At 38.7% G+C, this 23,536-nt stretch overlaps 1 protein-coding gene across 6 annotated transcripts in view; it reads left to right on the forward strand.

Moving 5' to 3' along the window:
• Window positions 1-23,536, forward strand: part of gbf1 (golgi brefeldin A resistant guanine nucleotide exchange factor 1) — an 86,298-nt gene that overhangs the window by 28,661 nt on the left and 34,101 nt on the right. For 4 of the 6 annotated variants that reach the window (XM_077494409.1, XM_077494412.1, XM_077494411.1 and 1 more), the window contains exons 4-12: window positions 6,361-6,492; window positions 8,979-9,097; window positions 9,445-9,553; window positions 9,654-9,714; window positions 14,423-14,477; window positions 21,281-21,316; window positions 22,753-22,900; window positions 23,048-23,253; window positions 23,341-23,494. In XM_077494409.1, the coding sequence (XP_077350535.1) occupies window positions 6,361-6,492; window positions 8,979-9,097; window positions 9,445-9,553; window positions 9,654-9,714; window positions 14,423-14,477; window positions 21,281-21,316; window positions 22,753-22,900; window positions 23,048-23,253; window positions 23,341-23,494 (1,020 nt within the window). The remainder of the gene's footprint in view (window positions 1-6,360; window positions 6,493-8,978; window positions 9,098-9,444; window positions 9,554-9,653; window positions 9,715-14,422; window positions 14,478-21,280; window positions 21,317-22,752; window positions 22,901-23,047; window positions 23,254-23,340; window positions 23,495-23,536) is intronic. The other 2 variants (XM_077494413.1, XM_077494414.1) reach the window with 1 other exon arrangement.

Raw genomic sequence — 23,536 nt, forward strand, 5'->3', positions numbered from 1 at the left:
ATCCCGAGGTGCTCTCCTGGGGGTTTGAGGTTCACCCCCGCACCCTTTCTTTTTGCTAGGGTCATTTGGAGTAGTAATCCACACATGGCTGGATACTCAGATCAGAGCGATAGGGCTCTAGCATTGTGAGAGCTTGAGGAGATTAGGCTCATGGTCAATCAGAGTCTGTACACAAACCATATTTTACAACTTTCATTTTATAACAAATTCAGCTCATGTTTGGATTGGTTTAAATGGGCAAACTCAGATGAGGACAGCATCTGCAGCACATTTATTCCTGCGTTTCCCGTCAGTTGCTTATTTTGTTGTTGTTGTCAATTCCAAGTAGAGGTCATCAGGCTTTTGGGTGGTTGCTTCACTATGACCACTTTGTGAGTTGAAATACTGAGTCTCTATTTGTGTTTTATTTAAGGTTGGTGATGGCCATTGACACATGGCTTCAGTCACTACCGTGTGCACTGATGGCCATCCAGATCAATACCGCAATTTAGTTTTCCAATCTGGTCTTTGGGAAAGAAGCTATAGCACTTATTGGGTGATCACCTCTGAAGAAGTCTTCATCAGGCGCTATTGACAGATTCATTTGGGCGCCCGGCTTCCACCAATACTACACGTTTTTCATCTCCACATTGAAACATAATGGGATACTAAAACCCCCCCATTTTTTCAATGAGTAATAGACTCAGTGAACACTTACTGTTTAATGTAAGGCGATTTGTATGTTTGACCTTAGTATATTTAAAAGATGTCCATCTCAAATAGCAAACTGGTTGCAGCATTATGCAAACTCAAATTCTTGCTTGGTTCTAAATTTTCACTTGGTTGACCCTCTCCCTCCTAAAAATGACTGCTCAAAGCTCTCAGATTTAACCCAAAATAAAACACCAGGTGAAAAAATATTCAATAAAGCAGAAAGTAATAGATTTTCCTTTGAAAGTAAGGAAGCCTTAAAGTGACCTTGGCGGCAGATAAAGTCTCTTTGAGTTTCCAAATGATTCCATATTTTATTTCTAAACAAAGCCGTAGGGCTATTGGATATCAGGCTCTAATGCATGCAGTGGTCACATGTGCAGTTTTAGAAATTAGTTGTGCTCTCACTACAGCTCTTTTGATGCCCAAGTTGTTTTTCTATGCCTGGAGTGGAGCCATGATCTACACGGTATTGTGAGGGCAAATACTCAATGTATCATCAGATTATGAAGAAAGTTATAGACAAGAATGTTTACGCTGTAAGACTAGGGGTGTCCAAACTTTTTAATTTGAGGGCCACATACAGAAAATCAGAAGGACTCAAGGGCCACATAATGTTATGAACAGAAATTGTGTTTAGTCCTAAAATTGTACAAATAATTTATTTGTGCTTTTACATATTTAGGAAAATGCTACAGTGCATAAACCAATTTATTTGTAATATGGCAGTTTTGGGAGTTTTTCTATTTTAGTTAGTTTTCAGGGTGGTTCTGTTAGTTTTTATTAGTTTTGTTCTTTAAAAAATGCTTATTTTTAGTTTAGTTTGTTAGTTTCAGTATTAGTATTATTTTTTATTTATTTATTTTTTTTTTTTTTTTTTAAATGTGTATTACTTGAGCGTAATATTTAAAAAAAAAAACACCATGGGAGCAATGTCATCTGAAGGTGCTTTTCTATTGTCTGCTGCTAGATGACGTCACTTCTGTGTGACATACTTTCAAACGTCATTCCGGTTTATATCAAAATAAATCTACTAAAAATCACATTTCAAATCATCCCCAAAGGCTCATGCATTAAATTAATTACCAAAGGCAAAAACGAAGGGCATGTTTGATATAATTATAGTTTGTTTTAGTTAGTTTTGTAAACATAAAATATAGTTTCAGTTAGTTTTTGTTTTTTAAAAAGCATTTTTTTTTTATTTCAGTAACAATATTGTTTTTTTAATTTTAGTTTTAGTTTTTTCATTAGTTTTAGTTCATTAAAATAACCTTTAATGGCACCTGTTTTTCGATACCCTCCCTTCTTACTTTGACCATCTCCAACATTTTTTTTTTAAATGTATTTTATTTGAACGGAGTCAAATGCCATTTTTAGCATATATCGCAGGCCACTGAGAAATGGATGGCGGGCCGCAAAGGGCCCCCGGGCTGTAGTTTGGACACCACTGCTGTAAGACCATTGGCTATAACAGTATTTCTCAACCTTTTTTGTGCCACACTTCTTTCATTGACAGACTCTCGAGGCAGTCCACATATAGAAAAAAAATAAAAATAAAATAAAATGCCTATAGTGTTTAATTTTTTTTTAACGCTTATATCTATTGTATATCATTGAGCAAATGAGCAACAAGTTTACATAACTTGGAAAAGTGCAAATATCTTAAAATCAAAAGTGCAAATATTCTTACAGTTGCATTATGCACATTTTAATCAAACTGTATAAAAGATATTGCCAATGCTAAGAAATATGCAGTGCTTAATTCTATCATGGCCAACATTGCAATCACTACTACTTCATTTCCTCCTCAAAATCATCAGCTTACACTTGAGCTCTCTGAAAAACATACTTTTGTACACTTTCAGTTAAGAGGATGGTGATATATGTTCAATTTATAATTCTGCATATTAAGAGATGTTTAATGATTGATTTACATCAGAAAACTGTCCAAAGCCATGCTTGCATCGTTCACATACAAATGTTATACAACTGCGCACAGTTTTTCACTTTAATTTGTTCGGTGCTCCCGACGGACCTCGACTCCATCCCCTCCGCCAGTATGGTTTGCCGAGACTGCATATTTCTTTCAACACTTTTCACGGGTTTAGCACTTGTGAAATTAGAGAAATACAATTGTTGGTGCTATTACAGTAGGCTTACTGGTATCTTTTCTTTATCGCTGTTATGGTGCTTGTTGAGTCGCGATGTTCATGGTTCTTGGTGGAACAGAATTGTCAACAAATCTGCTCCACCAATGGCGGCCGTTTTTCGGCAAATCTCTACTGTTATTTTGATTGTCACTCTTGTCAGCATTGTCAAACCCGAATGCTTAGGCGAGGAACGTGAACTCTGCTAAAATGCTAAGGAACACGTCCGTCACATCGTGACACTCTTCCCGCCGTACCTTCAAAATAAGTTACTACACAGTTAAGCTGTCACGACACTTTTATTGTGACGAGGTGCGACAACAACAGTGCCTCTAGATGTGCGCAAATGACATTTTCAGAGCCAATCACTGCACAATGTCTTGTAAGCTTACTTCGAGCCTTGAAAACTAATAAATGTATTGTAACGCAGCATATTTCACATACAATAACAATAACGGTGTTTCAAATATGGGGAGAATAATTATTTAGATGAGTCCGTTTATTTAAAAAAAAAGAAGAAAAAAAAAGAACGGAGTTACCCAACACCGCTAGTTTAAACACGCCGGTTATTCCCAACACTGGTTGTTACCAATTAGTTGGAATTGGGCAATTTCCCACAACACACCAGACAGTATCTTAGGTCACACTAGTGAGCTGCGGCACAGTTTTTGAGAAACACTGACTATATTGCTATGGCTATGGTATGGCTATAAGACAATTGCCAAGAAGCTTGATGTTCCTCTGACTACAGCTGCACATATTATTTTAGAAGTTAAAGATCCACGAGAATATAACTAACCTCCCTGGAGCAGGAGGAAAATTATGAAAAATTGAAGGGATGTGTAATATGAATGCTACCAAAAGAGCAAAGAACAATCCATCCATCCATCCATCCATCCATTTTCTTGACCGCTTATTCCTCACAAGGGTCGCGGGGGTTGCTGGCGCCTATCTCAGCTGGCTCTGGGCAGTAGGCGGGGGACACCCTAGACTGGTTGCCAGCCAATCGCAGGGCACACAGAGACGAACAACCATCCACACTCACACGCACACCTAGGGACAATTCGGAGCACCCAATTAACCTGCCATGCATGTCTTTGGAATGTGGGAGGAGACTGGAGTACCCGGAGAAGACCCACGCGGGCACGGGGAGAACATGCAAACTCCACCCAGGAAGGCCGGAGCCTGGACTCGAACCGGAGTCCTCAGAACTGGGAGGCGGACGTGCTAACCACTCGACCACCGTGCCGCCCAGCAAAGAACAATATCAAAGAAATTAAAGGTCTACTCCAAGGTCAAGGTACATCAGTGTCAGATGGCACCATCCGTCCTTGTTTGAACCAAAGTGGACGTCATAGGAGATGACCAAGATGACCAGTGTCTTGAATCTTTGCGTAGAGTACAATGAAATGTCAAGACTATCAAGGCACTCTAGCGAGAAATGTGCTGCCTAATGTTATAAAACTTGGTCTTGTCACAGGTCATGAGTTAAGCAACAGTATAATTACCCTAAAACACTACCACCACCACCAAGAATGACTAAGAGAAAAACATTGGATTATTATGATGTGGTGCAATATGAGCCCTGGTCTATTGAACATCCGTGGAAGGACCTGAAATGCACAGTCTAGAGAAAGCGTCCTTCAAACGTCAGAAAACTGGAACTGTTTGCTCATGAATGAGTGGGACAAAATACCCGCTGATAGGTGCGGAAGTCTCAGTAAAAGTTAAACGTTATTTAGTAATTGCCTCAAAAAGTTGTGCAACAAAATAATTCTGTTAAGGTTACTGTCATTTTTTTTCCAGACCTGTTTCATGTTGTTTTTCCCTTTAATTAAAACCCCCTTACCATGCGGACATACCGATAATTTTGTCCATGTGTGTAATGTACTATAAGGTTATAACTGAAATGACGTGTGCGAAGATAGTGTGTTCTTGTTCTGCTTGATGCTGGCACAGAAGATGATGGTTGCACCCCAGGCATGACATTTGGGATAGTGGGGATTAATTGTGGCTAAGATTTCGACATAATGTGTGCACAAAATGCTAATTTGTGGCAATGACTTACTAATTTGTGGCTGAGAACTAGGTGGATCATGAGCCAGAACCACAAATTTGTGACCACAATATCTGTGGCTCCAAAATGAGTTGAGTGAGTTGAGTAAGCAAATCAAGAGTTTCTTCCCGATCAGCTTTTAAGGTGCAGGTCGATGCCACAGCTAAAGACAATGGACAAGGATACAGTGGTATTATTGAATTTTATTTTAGGCGAGGATAAGATACAAAGAAATTATTAAAACTCTGGCTTTGCAGGCCATTGATGAGAACAGACTAAATTGTCACTAGGGATGTAACGATATCCAAACATCACGATACGATATTATCACGATATGAAGGTCACAATACGATAATTATCACGGTATTGTGGGGGCGTTAGTGATATTTAAAAAAAACATCACAATATTGTAAAAAAAAAGAGCTCATACAAAAAAAAAAAAAAAAAAAAAAAGCACAATATTGTGCTTTTGTACATAATATAACATAATATAAACCACCTACAATCTCTAATTACAATATTCAGGCACTTACTTGCTAATGCAAGCACACATTGATTGCTTCACAAGCAAATTAGGTTCCCCTTTATCTGACAATTAGCATAGATTGTAAACATAGAAGGCCAAAACATCCCTAATGAAAATTTAATTGCACGAATAAACTACTAGAGGGTGCTAGAACTGCACAAATGGAAATCAACCTGACTTTTTTTTTAACAGATGTGTTCCTTTTAAATATTGTGAACATGACGACGACGATATTGTGGCAGTTTTAATATCACGATATCACGATATTGCCTTTATCGTGACATCCCTAATTGTCACTATCACATATGCAGAGTTGTGAATGTGAACAGCAATAGTTTTAGTCAAATTTGAGTCTAATTCCACTTGAAAGATAAAGCACAGTCTAATGCATAATTATTGTTATAGGAATAATATAGCCACCAAGATGATTGATTTGTTACACCAATTAATGACGTGATGTCTCATTTCTCCAAACATTTGTACCTTGTTACTCAACTCAGCCTTTCAATGGGAGCTCCGGTGGCAGGCACTAACATGTAAAAAGAAGACGACTTTGAGGGGAGCGCTGGTGGGAGGTGCTAACATGTAAACAGTGGGGAGAGGAGGTTGCAAATAAAGAAAAGAGATTGAGCCTATATATGATTAGATATGTCGCCGCCTCACTGGTCATCAGTTGCTAACTTCTCCGAGCTATGTTTGCGTACACCATGTTTGCGTGGATCATCTGACCAAGGGTAGCAAGGTCATTTAGTTTATTCCTAAAGGCAATCAAGTTACAGTGGATAAGGTGTACTGTATGCAAGGGTTTAAGGAGAGTGGTATGTGACCATCCAGACCTTGCTTAGATAAATACATTCTATTAAACTATACAGCACATATGTTTGTTTAAACTCGATTGCTAATGAATTATCACATGTCTGATGCCTATTCCTTGTTTACAGAGCTGCCAGATGTTGAACCCAATGTATTCCTACGACCATTCCTAGAGGTGGTCCGCTCGGAGGATACCACTGGACCAATCACAGGCCTTGCCCTTACCTCTGTCAACAAGTTCTTGTCATATGGCTTAATAGGTAAGATCATAGCCATTGCCCTTATTACAACTTTGACGAGACAGCAGTCACATTGTGTGACTCTCACTATCACAGTGCATCACATGACACTGGGGAGGGAAAATTACTAAAGGTGCTCAATTTGGACATTTTCACTTGCGGGGTGTACTCACTGTTGTTGCTAGGGGTTTAGCTATTAATGGCTGTATTTTGAGTTATTTTTAGGAAATACAAAATGTTTATAAGCTGATACTGAGTACTTGTGTCAAAATGTCATTCCTTTAGTGTTGTCCCATGAAAAGATAATTGAAAATCCGCACAAATGTGAGGGATGTACTCACTTTTGTGATTAATTTTAATAATTGATTAATCTTTTTTTTTTTTTTTTGTTTTTTTGTTTTTTTTTTTTAAACAATTAATTGATTAATCAGATTAAAAAAACATTGTTGAAATGCATATCCCTTTATGCAAGAATAGGACAATATTTCAAATGGACTGAAGAACAAAAGCAATGTATACTATGATTCAATCTAGGGATGGCCGATATGGGCTAAAACAACTTTTTTTTTTTTTTTTCTAAAAACTAACGATATTTTGACAGTATTCTACAACAAAAATCCTGTAAAGCTGCACTCTCTTCACAGACCAATTCTAGAGAGACACTATTTCTGAACAACAGTATTTGTTTATATTTCAATTTGCTTCATACATGTTCTGCAAAACATTTTACAACAAAATTCTAAGGCAATGTTTAACAATGAAATCTTGTATTATTCTGTTCAGGCTATATAATGTTGTTGTCATTGATTTTTGTAAATAATTTGTCAATTAAATGTCTCTTATGCCGTAAAAACAGATATTATCATATTTTGAGCTGCAGTAAGGTTTTATGTAATTTTTGCTGATGAACCTGTGAGTTCCCTGAAGTTTTTGTTATCATTTTAGTACATCAATGTCCATTGATAAATACAAACAACTTTTTAATAAACATATGCTAAAAGACATTTCTACAAATTTTGACAAATTGTTCTTCTTGTTAAATATTCAGCTGATGTCAATATTATACCTTTTTTTTAGTTAAAGTAAAGAATCTGCCCCAAATATCGGCCTCCTTGAGTACTAATAATTGTCATCAACCCTGGAAAAAAAAACATCATCATCATATTGGTCTATTCTCAAATGACAGCTTCAGCAGTGGTCACACACTGATTTCCATCGTTTTCACATCCTGTAGCACGTTTCAGTTGAGAACGGCTGCGCTGTAATTGTAGTTTTACTTTAAAAGTCCTTAATTGTACCTTCTATTCTCAGGCTTTGCATCTATGCTTCCCATACACTCATCTCTTTACCCATGCTTATGAATTGCTGCTTTCAAGGGTGATGTTAATGAAAAACAGGCTGACATAGAGCTTGCTAGCCACTCAGATTTCCAAAACAGAAGATCCTGTTGCTCCACCAGCCAATTTGTCCAGCGCTCCTCCTCACATCTATCTGGTCCCATGTTGGGAAGAACAAAATGAATGAACTGAAACTAGTTTTTGCCTAGACATGGATGAGCTTGACTTTCACTTTTACTGTTACATATAACTGTTAAATTGTAGGCATCAGCCAGCCCCCGTTGCTTGCTTTGATCATAACGTTGTACCTTGTTGAGAGAAAATATACTGAAGAGTTGTGCAATTTACTCTTGAGTTGAGAGATATTTATAGTATCCATGGATGGGTTACGAGATATGTACTACTTTGTTTGGTAGGTCTTAGATCAAACGCAAATGTAATGTAATTGAATGTCAAAATGAGTTGTTTTGCTCAATAGCATTAAACTATTACATTTAAAAAAAAAAAAAAAAGACAATGATTCCATACATCCAAAAAATTCATACACATTTTGGTTTGTGTCTCAGTGAACATTTTAATCATTGTCACTGAAACACTTAATGGATACTTAGAATTAGCGTTGTTCCGATACTGATACTGCTATCGGCAGTGGTGCCGATACTGCATTAAAACAGTGGTATCGGTATTGGTGAGTACTCACAAGTAACATGCCGATACCAACGCTAATATAGGATTTTGGATGCAGCATCTTGTGTCTTGCTCGTGCACGACATTCACTGATATGTAATATGCTCACTGCATGACGATCTAGATATCCTATTGGCCCTTGAATGCTCTGAACCAATGGCAGGACAGCTTTTTCATGTTGAGGGAAAAAAAAAACTTAGTTATCTGAATGGTATCGGCCGATACTGCAAAGCTGGGTATCGGAATCGGTATCAGGGAGCCAAAAAAAAAAAAACGGTATCGGAACACTACTACTTAGAATACAAACAATAAATTGAAATTCATTTTTTATTCCCCTCAACTTGCTAAAGTTATAATAATCTTACGTCTTCGCTCTATCATCATTATTTTAGTTTTTTTGTTTTTTTTGTTTTTCTGAATAAAATGCCCTAAATTATATTTAATGAACACTATATCCAAAGCATTGTAATTTTGTACTTGCAGATGCTAACCATGAAGGTGCAGCCGAGGCCATAGAGAACATGGCAGATGCTGTAACACATGCCAGATTTGTCGGAACGGACCCTGCCAGTGATGAAGTGGTTCTTATGAAAATTCTACAGGTACTACATCTCTGCTGGACATTTATTTCTTTTAGACCTGAGAGGATGCTGATTCTACATGTTTTTTATTTATTTATTTTTTATTTTTTTTATTTATTTACAAATATGTAAGTATATTGTCTTACAGTCTCTTTGGTGCTGTAAGATTGTATCGTTTTATTTAATTGTTTTAAAAAATGTATTTTGGTGTGCGCGTGTGAGTGTGTGTTTGTGTGTGTGTGCGTGCGTATGCGTGTGAATAGTTTAATTTTATTTTAGTTTAATTTTATTTAGCAGTGCATTTTCATGACAAAAAAAAAATCCACATTATAGACAACGTCAAGTCCCATCTTATGTTCCTCTTTCAGGTCTTGCGGACACTGCTGCTGACGCCTGTTGGAGCCCACCTGACCAATGAATCTGTTTGTGAGATCATGCAGTCCTGCTTCCGAATCTGCTTTGAGATGCGGTTAAGTGGTTAGTGATCCAACATCCTTTTTGTTTCTTTCACTTGTATCCTTTTTTTTATTTTTTACATTTAAGTTATTGTTTTGGGTTATTTTTCCTGTCTCCACAGAGCTCCTCAGAAAATCAGCTGAACACACCCTTGTCGATATGGTGCAGCTACTGTTTTCAAGGTAAATTGATAAAACTGTATATTGATAAAACTGTTTATATAATACTGTTGTAAGATGTGTATTTTTGTATCGATTTTAAATACAGTTGCATTTAATGTTGTAGAGTTTTTTCCCCATCTTAAAATTCAGATTTTGAGATAACATATTTCTCTTAACTAATTACAAAGGACTAAACCTTGTGAAATTATTTATGCTTATACATTCATCTTTACTGTCTTTACTGTATCATGGTTGTGATATGTCTGGATATTTTCTTCTTTGAGTTTATTGTTCATTTTGGTTATGGATTGCATTATTATTATTACCGCTGATTGACTAATGGCATAACATGATTTGTACATGGCATTTAGCATATGCGCTTCCATTTTTCCATCAGCCACTCATTGGGCATACATCAGAGTGCCAGTCAGATGCCGTTGTGCTCTTTAGGGAGTGATCTGTATGTTGATAAAGCTAGTCTCAGCTTAAACTACAAAGCCCCATAAATATTACCAGCTGCTTAATAGTACAATCAGGATCATCTAATTTTAATTACTTTTCCGTTCATCTAACTAGAAATACACGAGCATGAAAAAAGAAAACATGTTGGTATTTACATGCATATACATGCGTTTCCAGCAATTATGAATTTACAGACAACTGGTATAATGCTAAATGATGCGTGGGGTTCTCTTTACAAATCAAGCAAAACTCATTTGTGGTTTTTATTGTAAAATTTTTAAACAAACTACAGTCGACCACCACATGTTCGCTGTTCGGTGGATTCACATTATTCACCTTTTTTTTTTATATTAACTTTTTGTTCCAAGTTTGTTAAAAAAATAAATAAAATAAAAATAAAAGAAAGAAAAGCTCTGACCTGGTACTTATGGTGCATTCGAGGATGGTCACAAAGTCGGACTTTTCCGAGTTCAAACCAGGAAGTGTGTACGTGAACTCGGAAATTACACTTGCGAAGTCGGAAGAAAAAAAAAGGACCCCGACTTCACCCGAGTACTACAATGTCACGTCACTCTGAATCTGGCAAAACACAATTTACTCAAGTATAAAACTAGATATCTTTCTTCATTTATAAATATTCGTCATAACTTCATGTAACGCAACGTACGTGACAGTATGCCGCTATATCCCTGCATGAAATGATACAATAAACTACTTAACTGTATGGAATGCTTATGAAATAAGATTAAAACAATAAATGAAGCAAAGTTGCAAAAAAGTACGTTTTCTGGAGGTCAAATTGAGTTTTATGGAGCAAAATAAAAAACAATTTATTACTACCCGCCATTTTGGTTGACTTTCACCTCGAACGCTTTTTAGGTCGGAACTGGGAAGTTTCAACTCAGATATTTCCGACTTCCGACCATCCTCGACCTCGAATGCAGCATTATTCTGACTTGTATTGCCTTACTTATTAGGACAGACAGACCTCAAACGGTAATTTATTTAGAATGTGCCACATTTTTGGTTTTCTCGAATGCAGCATAAAATTCTTGCTTCCTTCCCACCTTCATACTACAGAAACACTGTACTTTTCTGCCATATTCATATAAATTTCTTGTCAGTCTTATAGAAATCCTAAGACTTCACAATTCTCCAATCTTAAAATGTGGGGGTTCTTATTCCACGATCTGACAGAAACCGAAGATACCAAAGACAAATTTTCAAAGATTAACACCTTGACACCTTTTTTCAACAGTGCATGAGTAAAATACAGTATATAAGGCACCATATATGCACACATGCTTACTCTTCTCTTTTTCACAGACACAGACATTCGCCTCCAAACTTGCATGCACACAACCTCCAACCCCCAAGCACGCATTCATACTCACAAATACACACACACACGCTGCACACGCCTACACGCAAATGTGCATGCACACACAAATTTGCACGCACACACACGCTTATTACTTATCATTGTTCAACCTCCACCAGCCTCCAGTCCACAGATGGTGGATAATAGAGATGTGAGTGAATCGGAGCCCTTAATGAGCAGTGCCGCTCGTCTGTTTTACTGGACTCTTGGATTCTAAGAGTATTAGTATGTTAATCTGTTGGACCCACAGCTCATCCAATAATCATGCTTGTGAGACAACTCTCTATTATCACAGTTAATGTCAGGGGGGCTGATTCCTTCTGTTTTTTTTTTCTTTCTTTTCTTTGTATTTGTGTGTGCGCGTGATTGCTGGTGACATCTCATTTTCCAGTAAAGCCTTAAAGTCCACAAAACTGCAGACATGCACACAGTCTTGCATGCACACGCACACACGCATACACACACTTTTTATAACATTGCTCACCATCTTTAGAATTTGCTTGAGACTTAGGCAAGGAATGTTCAAATTCCCACCATGTTATTGGCTTTTAAGTGGCTAAAGGCATGTTTTACCTTCCTGCAGAGTTAATCATATGTTTATTTTTATGAAAGGGATGTCCATGGGCATTTTTCTTTAGTCGGTTTTATCCTGTGTTTTTTGTAAGTTGTTCTTACTGCTAATCAGTCATTTGTCTGTGAATGTTTTGTAGTTATACTGCTACTTATAGATGCATTGTGGAGTTTAAATTGTGGTAAAGATTTTACAGCATTTTTTATGCTCCACAAATGCCCAGATGAGCTTGTATCTTCCATTCAATATGGAGTGTTCTTTCCTGGGGGGGGTAGAGGGTGATGTCATGCTCGTCCCCATGGACATTTAGTGCTGCGTATTGTAACAATCGGCAGTGTGGCACCGCACCACAAGGTGGCGCTTTCTTTTCTTTGTATGTTAGTAGTTTTTCCTTTTGCCTTTTTGGCGATGAATGTTTTTTTTTTTTTTTTTTTTTTTTTTTTTTTTGTATTGCCCGGATTTTTCCCTGAACGGTCTTTTTGGAATGCGCGGTGGCGTCAAGCCCGCTTCTTTTTTTGTTGTTAGTTTAAAATAAATGTTCACGTAAGTTGCTCTCCCTTTTTTTTGCGTTGCTGTCCCGCTTCGCCTTCCATGGCAAAATCAGCCTCCACGCATTACAGTATGACACACTTGACCTTTAGCAAACTATGCTCAAACCACGCCTCCCAAACGGCCAAGGTCCGCCAAGCTCGTATCCGCTCCATTGAAGTCCATTGTAAAATCAATCCACAAAACTTTTCAACAAACAAGTTCTTTATGACGCGATGCCCCGTAAATACTAGTAATACACGGACTGAGAAAGACCAACTTTACTAAGCCCGATCGATGGACGTAAACCTGGTTCAGTCTGTGCTCAGTCCGTTTATTTGTACGAATCTTTGTGTCATACATAACTCGCTAAGATTATCTTGATCATTGTTATTACTGTTAACTGGGTAACTTTACAACTTTACAAGGAGGTAGTTTACGCTGGGTCTCATGGGAGGTTTGCGATGTTGTTGGGTGGGAGGTTTGCGATGTTGTTTCATTGATTTACACAAAGTGAACATAGGAAAGTAACTGGCACTTTGAACTTATTTTGTTTTCATCTTTCACGTAGCATTTTGTGTTCCCTCAGAGTAAACAACTGTTCTATTGCAGACAATAGCAAACCAAACATGGTGACACCGGTGACACCCGAGAAAATCACGGTGGAGCAATCCTAGATTTATATTGTGGAGAACTCCCTTGAGGGAATACCAATTAACAATCGAGATATTGCCAGTTTAAGTCAATCTGCTTCTGGCTAATGGTGTCTCCAGCAGTCGAAAATGTATGATGATGCTCTGCGCACAAATAACCTGGTTGCCAAGTTTGATAGAATTAGAAGAGTCCTCACATCAATGTTAGAGACTACTGTGAGAAGATAAACATACAGTGAACTTTAGTTGACCTGTTTAGCTAGCTGAGTAAGGCGACCCAGTGGTTCCGCACATTTTCACAAGCTAGGCTTTATTTGTTACTGTCATCTTTAGCTGTAGTTACCGATTGATTGAGCAAGCGTCATTGCCACAAAATGACACTCGTATTTTAATATAGCGCTACATCAGTCCCAGTAATCCCAATATCCCTCCATCCATCCATTTTCTTTACCGCTTATTCCTCACAAGGGTCGCGGGGGGTGCTGGCGCCTATCTCAGCTGGCTCTGGGCAGTAGGCGGGGGACACCCTGGACTGGTTGCCAGCCAATCGCAGAGCACACAGAGACGAACAACCATCCACACTCACAAGTCACACCTAGGGACAATTCGGAGCGCCCGATTAACCTGCCATGCATGTCTTTGGAATGTGGGAGGAGACCGGAGTACCCGGAGAAGACCGTAATCCCAACACTGAAATCAAATTACCCACACTTAAGAAAATTAATATGTGCTGGCACCATTGCCATTGAAATTTTTATGAGGTTTGATAAATCTCACTGTATGTGCTCAATTAATCTTCTTGCATATATTCCTCCTACATTGCAGAACAAGAACCGAACAGCAATATTGCCAGTTTGGCAGACACAATTATTGTGTCCAAGTAATAGATCACCTTTCACAGCAATCAAGTTTGCACATCAACATTTCGCAAACCTATAGCAAATCAGGCTCTAAATTTGATTTATTGTATTTGTTTCAAAATCTAGCGCCTATAAAATAAATATGCAGCAATAAACACTGAAAACATGATTCTCTCTAATTTGATCAATTTTAGAATGAATGCACCAAAATTTACAATGTGGCAAGGTACAGTCCTGATTACTGACCAAATTTCTTTATTTCTTTTTCTCACAGACTTCCCCAATTTAAGGAGGAGGCCAAAAGTTACGCTGGTGCCAGCATGAAGAAGGTAATTACATTTTGACTGAGTATCTGATATGCTTGTTAGTTGATTAACTTCTATTATGTTGTTTTGGTTTTTGCAATGTTTTTTTGTTTGTTTGTTTGTTTTTACACATTTCCATTTCCTTTACTGTCTATGGTGATGATATAGAATTAATTTGGTGTTACTCAATTACTTTTTTATATGTAGAATAGCGAATAATTTAGAATAGTGCTACAGTGCGAGTCTGTGTGTATAGCTTAACTTCCTTATACAATGATTGAAATCATTTACCCACTGTAAAGCACTTTGTTACAGCAGTAGCTGTGATTGCGCTATATAAAGAATAATTGAATTAATTTCTAATGGAAATTGACAAACACAATCAGAAGATAATGGAGTTATTATAATACTACTCCTAGTTAATGATGCAATAGCATTACACTATAACATTTACATGTACAGTTGCACTCAATAGATGTAAGTAGCGGTGGGCTCACTATTTTTCTTATATTAGTTATGTTGAGCTATTTAAATTGTCATGGTGGTTCATGAAAACCACTGTGTGACTTAGCAAATATACAAATTACAAATGGGGGTTGAATTATTTTGAGTAGAACTGCACCTTCTAGGCAGTAAAATTAGTGCTATTGCATCATCTACTAGGCATGCAGTGGGAATTGCTCGAAGACTGCAAGGGAAAAAAAGTGGTGAATAGGCCTATGTTATGTACTGCTGTGTGGACATTTCATTGACTAAATATGCGCTAGATCAGTGTTTCTCAACCCTGGTCCTCCAGGGCACGCTAGCTAGCCTGTTTTCCATGTCTCCTGATTCCAACGCAGGTGAGGATCGTTGTCAGGCTTCTCCGGAGCTTGCTGATGAGCTGTCACTGGAACCCATGGCGTTGGGAATATGGTGACATGGAAAACAGGCTTGATAGTGTGCCCCGAGTATCAGGTTTGCGAAACAGTGCGCTAGAATACCTTCATCTTTACTACTTATTACAAGTCACTGACGCGACTTCCTTCTCACTCATCCCTGAAGCGGTAAATGCTGGATTTTATCCCACCCATCAGACGCTCAGCGTCTCTGGAGATTAATGGTGCAGTGGGCTGGCCCACACGCTCGGCTTCTGCGTGATGATTGGATGATATGTCTGAGGCAGAAATGATGAGCTTACCCTCATTTGAATAACCAGTAGATGCCACTGTAGACATGGTAATAATGAATTAATCAATTTAACTGATTAAGATTGTTTATAATTGATTGTAGGCTAATTGCGTCTTGTAAATGTCCATAAATGACAGTCAACTACTGGTTGGTGTATTGCAGTCGGGAATATTTTTCAAAAGGTTGAGAACAAATTGCTTTGAATAAATAATAATATGCTCCAGAGGACACCGTTTATTCCAAATATGTGTAGTTCCTTTCAGCACATATGGTGCTGATGCAAGGTCTTGATCTCTGGGCGAAGCAAGATTGCTGCCCACTGCTCCTCCGGAATAGTTTTATGCAGAAAACAAATGTTGCTGTATATTGTCCTTGTGGCCAAGTAACATTACCTTTTATCTTCATTGTGAAAGTTAAATATACTACTGCATGCTGACCAGGGGTGTGTTAAAAAAATTGATTCACATGGATTCTCATTTGCTGCGATTCAGAATTGATGTAAAATGTCCCAAAATCGATTCTATTTATTTAATAATTTATTTATAACCGTTCTTGTGAGTGATAAGTGCCGCGAGTAGCGTGCTAATTAGCATTAGCGAGTCAATGGCGGTTTCCATTTTGCATCAACCTTGAGCTATCTACCTTTAGGAAACAAGCTTAACGAAATGTTATCGTTCACCTCAACTGGCGTGTAATAAACAGATCGATACCAACAACATTGGATGCTTTTTGAGGGACTGTTGTTTACTAAACTATGCTCAATCTACTCAGAGAGGGCAGAATATACAGTGGAGTAAAAAATATTTGGCCAAAATCCAACAGGAAATGTATGGGAAACTGGCCGAATACTTTTTTTGCCCCACTGTACACCTACTATAAAACAGGGTTCACCAATTCCGGTCCTCGAGGTCTGGAGTCCTGAAGGTTTTAGATGTTTCCGCCCACTATCACACCTGATTCATATAATCAGCTCATCAGCATGCCTGATAACGATCCTGATCTTTAGTATCAGGTGTGTTGCGAGGCGGAAACATCTAAAACCTGAAGAACTCTGGAAGTGGAGGACCGGAATTGGTGAACCCTGCCATAAAAGCTATAACGTTTAAAGTTAGCTACATAGAGTTGCAGTTGTAGTCCACACACTGTTTTTGTGGAAAAAGGGACTTTACTTCCAATTTACAACTTCATAAATGTTTAGAAGAAAAAAAAAAAAAAAAAAAAAAGAGACCTGGTCTCTATTTGTCATTCTGTCTTGCAAAGCAGACTGAAATAAATCATGAAATCATGTAGATTGAAATAATCATGAATCATTTTGAATCGCAAATCGTTTCGAATCGAAAATCGATTCTGAATCGGACAGCAGGGCTTAATTCTACCTTCGATCTCCGCCGTGGTACGCGATAATTCCTCGAGAGTCTCTTTGTTGTCACCGGCAGCCATGTCATTCAATGTGTACTTACGCACACGATCACGTGACTGTCCATAACGGCCGATACTGTACTTACTGCAAAAATATTGTTAAAAAGTGTTATAAAATCTAAATTGCTCAATATAAATTGACAATTTTTTTTCAGGCAAGAGTTGAAATTAATCATTTCACAGAATTATTGGTTAGTTTTTCTAGTCTTGTGTCTTAAGTCTTGTGTTCCTTGAAATGTTTCAGGTCATCACACCAGTTTCTATGGGGTATATGCCATGGAAGAGGCGGGACATGATTTTGCACAACAGTTTATTTCCGGTCCGGGTTGCGAACGTGCAACCGAGGGCACAAAGTCGGAAGCGCAATTATTTTTGAAGCAGCCCACGTGTCGCAAACCGAACCGGAAACAAACTGTTGTGCAAAAAAAAGTCCCGCCTCTTCCGTGGCATATACCGCATATATAATAAGAAAACAAGTTAAGAAATGCTTCTGGCGCTCTGTAGACAAATAAAATTACTTCCCTATGATAATTTTCTGTGATTAATCATTTTTGTAAACTTGAGTTCAAATTCGCCTGCCAAATGCAGGCATTTGCTGCATGAAAGCGGAGTGAAATTTACAAGATCTCAAAAAAAGAAAAGAAAAGAAAACTACTTAACGAGCTTGCGAGGAACGGGAAGTACGGAGCAGTAAACGTCACAATGACGTCAAACCAAACACGCTGGGCGCTTCCTCCGTTTCGACGTCGTTGCTACAGCAACTTGTCAAGTCAAATCTCAAAGGGCTTCACATGCCCACAGTTGAAAAATACCAATGACATCCCCTGATCGAACCACAAAAGGGCAAGGAAAAAAAAAAAAAAAAAAAACTTGGATCAATAATGTGGCTCAGTCTGAAGAGGGCCAGATCGGATTTGGACACATGCTAAAAACAGTCTGGATAGTCAGCCCAAAAAAATCGGATTTGAGGAGAAATATGATTGGAGTCAAATATGCCTGCAATCTGAACGCAGCCTTTGTTTGACTTTGAACCCACCCACTGCCATCTCCAATTTTTTTGTTTTTTTTGTTTTTATAAACCAATAATAAGCCTTGGCAGAAAACTGTTGTCAGCGGTATATAACAAAAAAAGTAGATTTGGTGAATCTTGCAGAAAGAGTAGTTTGAAAATGGATGTTTTCAGCTTTTCCACAGTTGTATTGGTTTGCATGGCCTGCCTGTTTGTCTAGTCAACCTACCCTGCTGGTTTGCACCATAATGGTTTCAGTCTATAGTTGGTGTTTGTTCCCAAAACAGTGTTGCATTTAGTACCCCGGCCATTGTCACAATAGGTGTATCCGGATAGTATTATTATTTATTTATATATTTATTTAGTTGTTTAAACAGTCTTATTCCAAAATGGACTTAAAAAAAAATCCTTGGAAAATGTTTTATTAATAAATTCAGTAAAAAAAAATAAATACATCACATGTACATAAGTACTCACAGTTTTCTCAATACTTACAGCCTCACGTCTTTTTGAATGATGCCCTAAGCTATCTTTCTGCGGTTCACTCGTTTGTGTTTGCTGCCTCTCCATATGCATCCGTTTGAATGGAGAGTGTTGATGCAGATCTTCCCTGACATATTCAATATGATTGTGGTTTGGAGGGAAAGCATGGACACGTTTTATGAAGAAATAGAGTATTTCACTTTATATATGTACATACATTAAATCTTGCAGCCCGAGCATATCTGGTACCGACAGTGGGCAGGAACTGTCGGGCCATAAGCAAAAGTGACGTAACACCCTGACCCCGGGTTTTCACTGGATGCGGATGCGGTGCGGTGCGTCTTGACTGCGTGCTCCGGACGGGTCAATTTTTTTGTCAATCCACACCGGCTCCGCACAGCTGCGGTCCGGCAGCTCCGTCGCCGCCCACTTCCCAACGTGTCTCGCGGGACCGCGCGCGCGCGATCATGTGGCATTTCACAACGACAAACATACAGAAAGTCTGCTCAACAGAGAAGCAGAAAGATATGAGATTCCATGCAGCATCCTTTTTTTGGTTGTCCTTGTAAAGTATATTAATAACGAGAGTCGGGTCAGTGCGGGTCCACTCTTTATTTCTGTCTTCCGCGTCCGGTTGCCGCTCAGTACGGCAAGCGAGACGGGCACAACAAGCAATCGCGAACATCAAACTCACAATACATTACAGTCCTTATAAAAAGGATGTGCCGTGTCATATATTATTTTGTGGTTTTCCACCTCCAATATAAACCTCTCCTCGTCCATGTTCGCTGGTGTCTAAACCGTGAATGAGCACATGGCCCGGCGACGCCCACGTCACGTTTTGCTGAAAAACTTGCGAAATAGGAGCTGGCGAGTATTTTATTCTGAAAGGTAACCGGAAATTTATTTTGAAACTGCCTCGGTCTTCCTGTCCCGCTCGATGTGTTTTGTGCTAGCTTGCCATTTGCCGGAGGCCTACCGCTGCGGCGTCCGGCAAAAATAGAAAATAGGCTATCCTTGCGGAAGGCTTGCGGCACGCCGCAGGCCTTCCGCAGTCGACACGCAACGCACCCGCAAGCGGTGTAAACTGCACCATTCGAATGAATGGAATCTAATTGCTTGCGTCGCCGGACCGCACCGCAACCGCACCGCAACCGCATCCAGTGAAAACCCGGGGTGAGTAAATACCACAATCCACCCTCCAACCCACTTACTTTTTTTGTTCAGAAACATTAACCTATACATTTAAAACAATCATAAAAAATGTATCTGTATTCGAGACAAATACAATACATGGAAAAAATATGCTTAAAGGGATAGTTCGGATTTTTTGACATGAATCTCTATTTCATCCTCAACTCGAGTATGTGCGATCATCACTGACTTACCCCTGACAGCGTTCTGTGACACGAGTTCTGGTCCGGTGTTGGACGAGAACAAAATAGTCCAGCAAGCTGGCTGGGGTCACGGAAATAAAAGCGTTTTTCTTCTAAAAACAATTTGTGCTCAAAAGAGTGATACATTTGCACACTAAACTCCTTTCTGAAAAAAGTTAGACGCCTTTACCGCCGGGCCTTATTTTTCTGTTCGTTCGTATCACTGTGCGCCGCCCTGTAGACAGCTAATCGACGCGCTGCATACTTAAGAATGATGGGTGTGATATCACTGTTGTTTTTTGTTTGTTTGTTTGTTTTTTTAAACTTAATTATTACAATCAATGTTCCACCTAGTCACTTGTGTTTACAATACAGAATCATCTACTCGGCTTCCATCCTCCATTGTAGTTGTTGGTATGTCTGAGTTTACATATTATACCCCCTGCAATGTGCTCACATACTCCTGGTTGGGGAACACTGCATTGGACAACCTAATCCAAAGTAATGCTGAAGGACCAGATTTGACTGCTCAGAAATCCCACCTCTCCATTGAAAAAACTAATGTTCATAAATGCAAAATATCCCCGCCCTCCATTTCTTTTTTTAAAGTAATATAAAATAGACCTGTTTTAGCGCAGACAAATCTTGTTACTCTTTACTGTCATTCTTTACGTCATCTGAAACTACGCTATGGAAATTGTGACAAACTATACATGAGCAAATACGGTGAAGCTGTATCTCGACAAAAAAAATGATGTGACCAAAACCTGTGCTGTGACTGCAACAACTGAAAAAACTGGTAGCACCAGTGCTACCAATGCAAAAGTTAGTGGTGAGCCCTGAATATGTTTTGTTTGCACTATTTTGCACCAGATTGCTGACTTCTAGTTTTGATTTGAAATTTGCAAAATAAATGTTATCCAAAGTGAAGTTATTCTTTAGTTTATTTTTTTTAAATCCATATAACTCCTATAAAGGACTCTGTAAACCAGTAAGCAAATTATTTATTCAAAACAAAAAAACAACAACACTTAATTCTGTACTGTGATATATACCGTTACCGTGAAGAGATGCAGTTTATACCGTGATATGAATTTTGGGCCATATCGCCCAGTCCTACCGTCTTTGTCTACAGACAATTCCTTTGAGTTCGTGCTTGTTACGTAGAATTTTGAGGAAAAAATAATTTCTTCAATTTTGGAATAAGGCTGTAACAACTATCAAATAACAAGAAAACAAGATGCACTGAATACTTTCCGGATGGACTGTACGTACATAATTGTGCCTGTATTTGTTTTGTGTTCATACCAATGCTGACATATTTCCAATCACTAATCACGCACACCTGCCTACTCCCCTTTTCTTCTGAGGCTTACAATATCTTATGGAAAAACAAACGAGTGCAGGTAAGAAAGATGACTTATTATGTGGGAAAAAACTACACGTCTATTTTGCTTACTAATAATGATTGAACATGCATACATATCCATAAATATTGTGACATCAACACAATTATTTTATTTTTTAGTTTAAAAACAACCATGATGGTTTTGAAATGAAACCATGAAGATGCACTTTAACTACAGACTTTTACCTTTAATTTGAGGTTATTTTCCGCCAAGTCAGGAGAATGGTGTAGGTAGTCAAACGTTTTGCATTTATGCCTCCCACTTGTTAAGGGACCCAAAAGTACTGGGTCAAATTAAGAATCATAAATCAAACATTCACTTTTTAATGCTTGGTTGCAAATCATGTGCAATCAATTACAGCTTGAAGTCTGGAAGCAATTCCTGGTGATGTTCTGCAAGGTCTCTACTTGCCACTGTCTTAATTTCATGCTTGTTCTTGGGACATTGTTTTTCTTCAGTTTTGTCTGCAGCAACTGAAATGCATGCTCAGTCATATTCAGGTCAGATGTGTGGCTTGGATAATGTTTAATGTTCCTTTTTTTTTTTTTGCCTTAAAAAAATACTGATTTTGCAGTATGTTTCAGGTCATTGTCCATCTGCACTGTGAAGCACCATCCAATAATTTCTGACACATTTGGCTGACTATGACCAGATAATATTGCCCATAACACTTCAGAATTCATCCTGAAACGTGTCAGCAGTCACATAATCACTAAATACATAGGAAGGCAGTTTCATTGGCAACCATACATGCTGTGGGCATGCATATTACCAAATCACTGTGTCATCATCTGTTGCAGCTGCGAAAGTTTTATTAAGCATGGAAGGAAATTTGGACAGGATCATAATCACACAAGTGCATGTAACTCTTTTCCGAAAACATAGCATTGGCTCTCAAACGTTTGGGCACACATTTACACGTTACTTGATAGCGCATGAGCTGTACGATTACCGGGACACAATTTTGTTTGTCCACAGATGAAACGCTTGGTTTGTGTCCATACCCAAATTAGAGTATTGGTACAGCACTCATCTCTCTTAGCTCAATGGGACCATTGTAAAACCCAGTGTCCCAAGATGTTGCTTCAAGTCCGATGACAAATGCACAAAGTTGATCGTTGACTAGGGTGTCGTGCTGCACATATGGACACACTTATGTTTGGACAGCGTGTTTGTCATGGACGCGTCCATGATAATCAAGGAGATCCAATAGCAAAACACTGTCGAGATTCAAATCAGGCGTGCTTTTCTCCCAAATCATACACTCCAAGACCATTGTCGAAGTGAATATTTGTCACCTAGCAGAAGATTCAGCAGCAGGAGCTTTTTCCAGCTGAACTGGTGTTTGGTGCATAGATACAGTCAAGACTTGATAGTCATCCTTCATTCAAATTTTTGGGAAGAAGTCTCAATAAGGTGATTTCTCTTTTCAGTTGAAGATGCGCACAGGCGGGATGAGTGAGTCATCCAAATGGAAAAAGCAGAAACGTTCACCAAAGCCAACTCACCACATGGTGCGAAGTGCCTCTGGACAGATGGACCCTACTCAGTCTAACAATCTCAGTAATGCCAGCCTATCTGGTAAGTTTTTTAAAACATAAGCAAAATAAAATGTGCCTCACTTCCCAACGACTGTTACCTAATGTTACTGCAACTGTCCAAATTCATTTCAGCCACACTTCCCGAGCATTTTATCTTTCCCTTGAGCTGTCCTTATCCTTTGCTTAGGTGGAGTTGTCTTAATGGAGCAGAGGTGTTCACTACCAGCCTCAGACAGTGCTGGCTCTTCAATCTCCAGTCCCACAACGACAGACAGTGGCCTAGACTCCAGCTCCAAAGCCACTTCTCGAGAAGACCTCTCTGACTTGGATCAGTGTAGCTTGGTTGCAAGTACACCTGGCAATGATAACTCACTCCTAGACACAGATGCACAGGTGAGCCTGCAGTCATATTCTGTTTATGGCTAATACATGACTACTATGCTAAAGATGTAAATTATGTCCTTTTCCACTTTAATCAAGTCTGAGGGTAAACCAACTCAATCAGCATCAGTAGAGTCGATCCCGGAGGTTCTTGAGGAAAAAGACTCAGAACAGTCAAGTAGCACCTCTGTCCATGACATGGATTACGTCAATCCCCGAGGTGTACGATTTACACAGTCCACGCAAAGAGATGGTAAGAATATTCACAAAGTGTGCAACATATTTACTTGGAGAT

Source organism: Festucalex cinctus, chromosome 14 (genome assembly GCF_051991245.1).
Source record: "Festucalex cinctus isolate MCC-2025b chromosome 14, RoL_Fcin_1.0, whole genome shotgun sequence".
In the NCBI taxonomy this organism is placed as follows: Eukaryota; Metazoa; Chordata; class Actinopteri; order Syngnathiformes; family Syngnathidae; genus Festucalex; species Festucalex cinctus.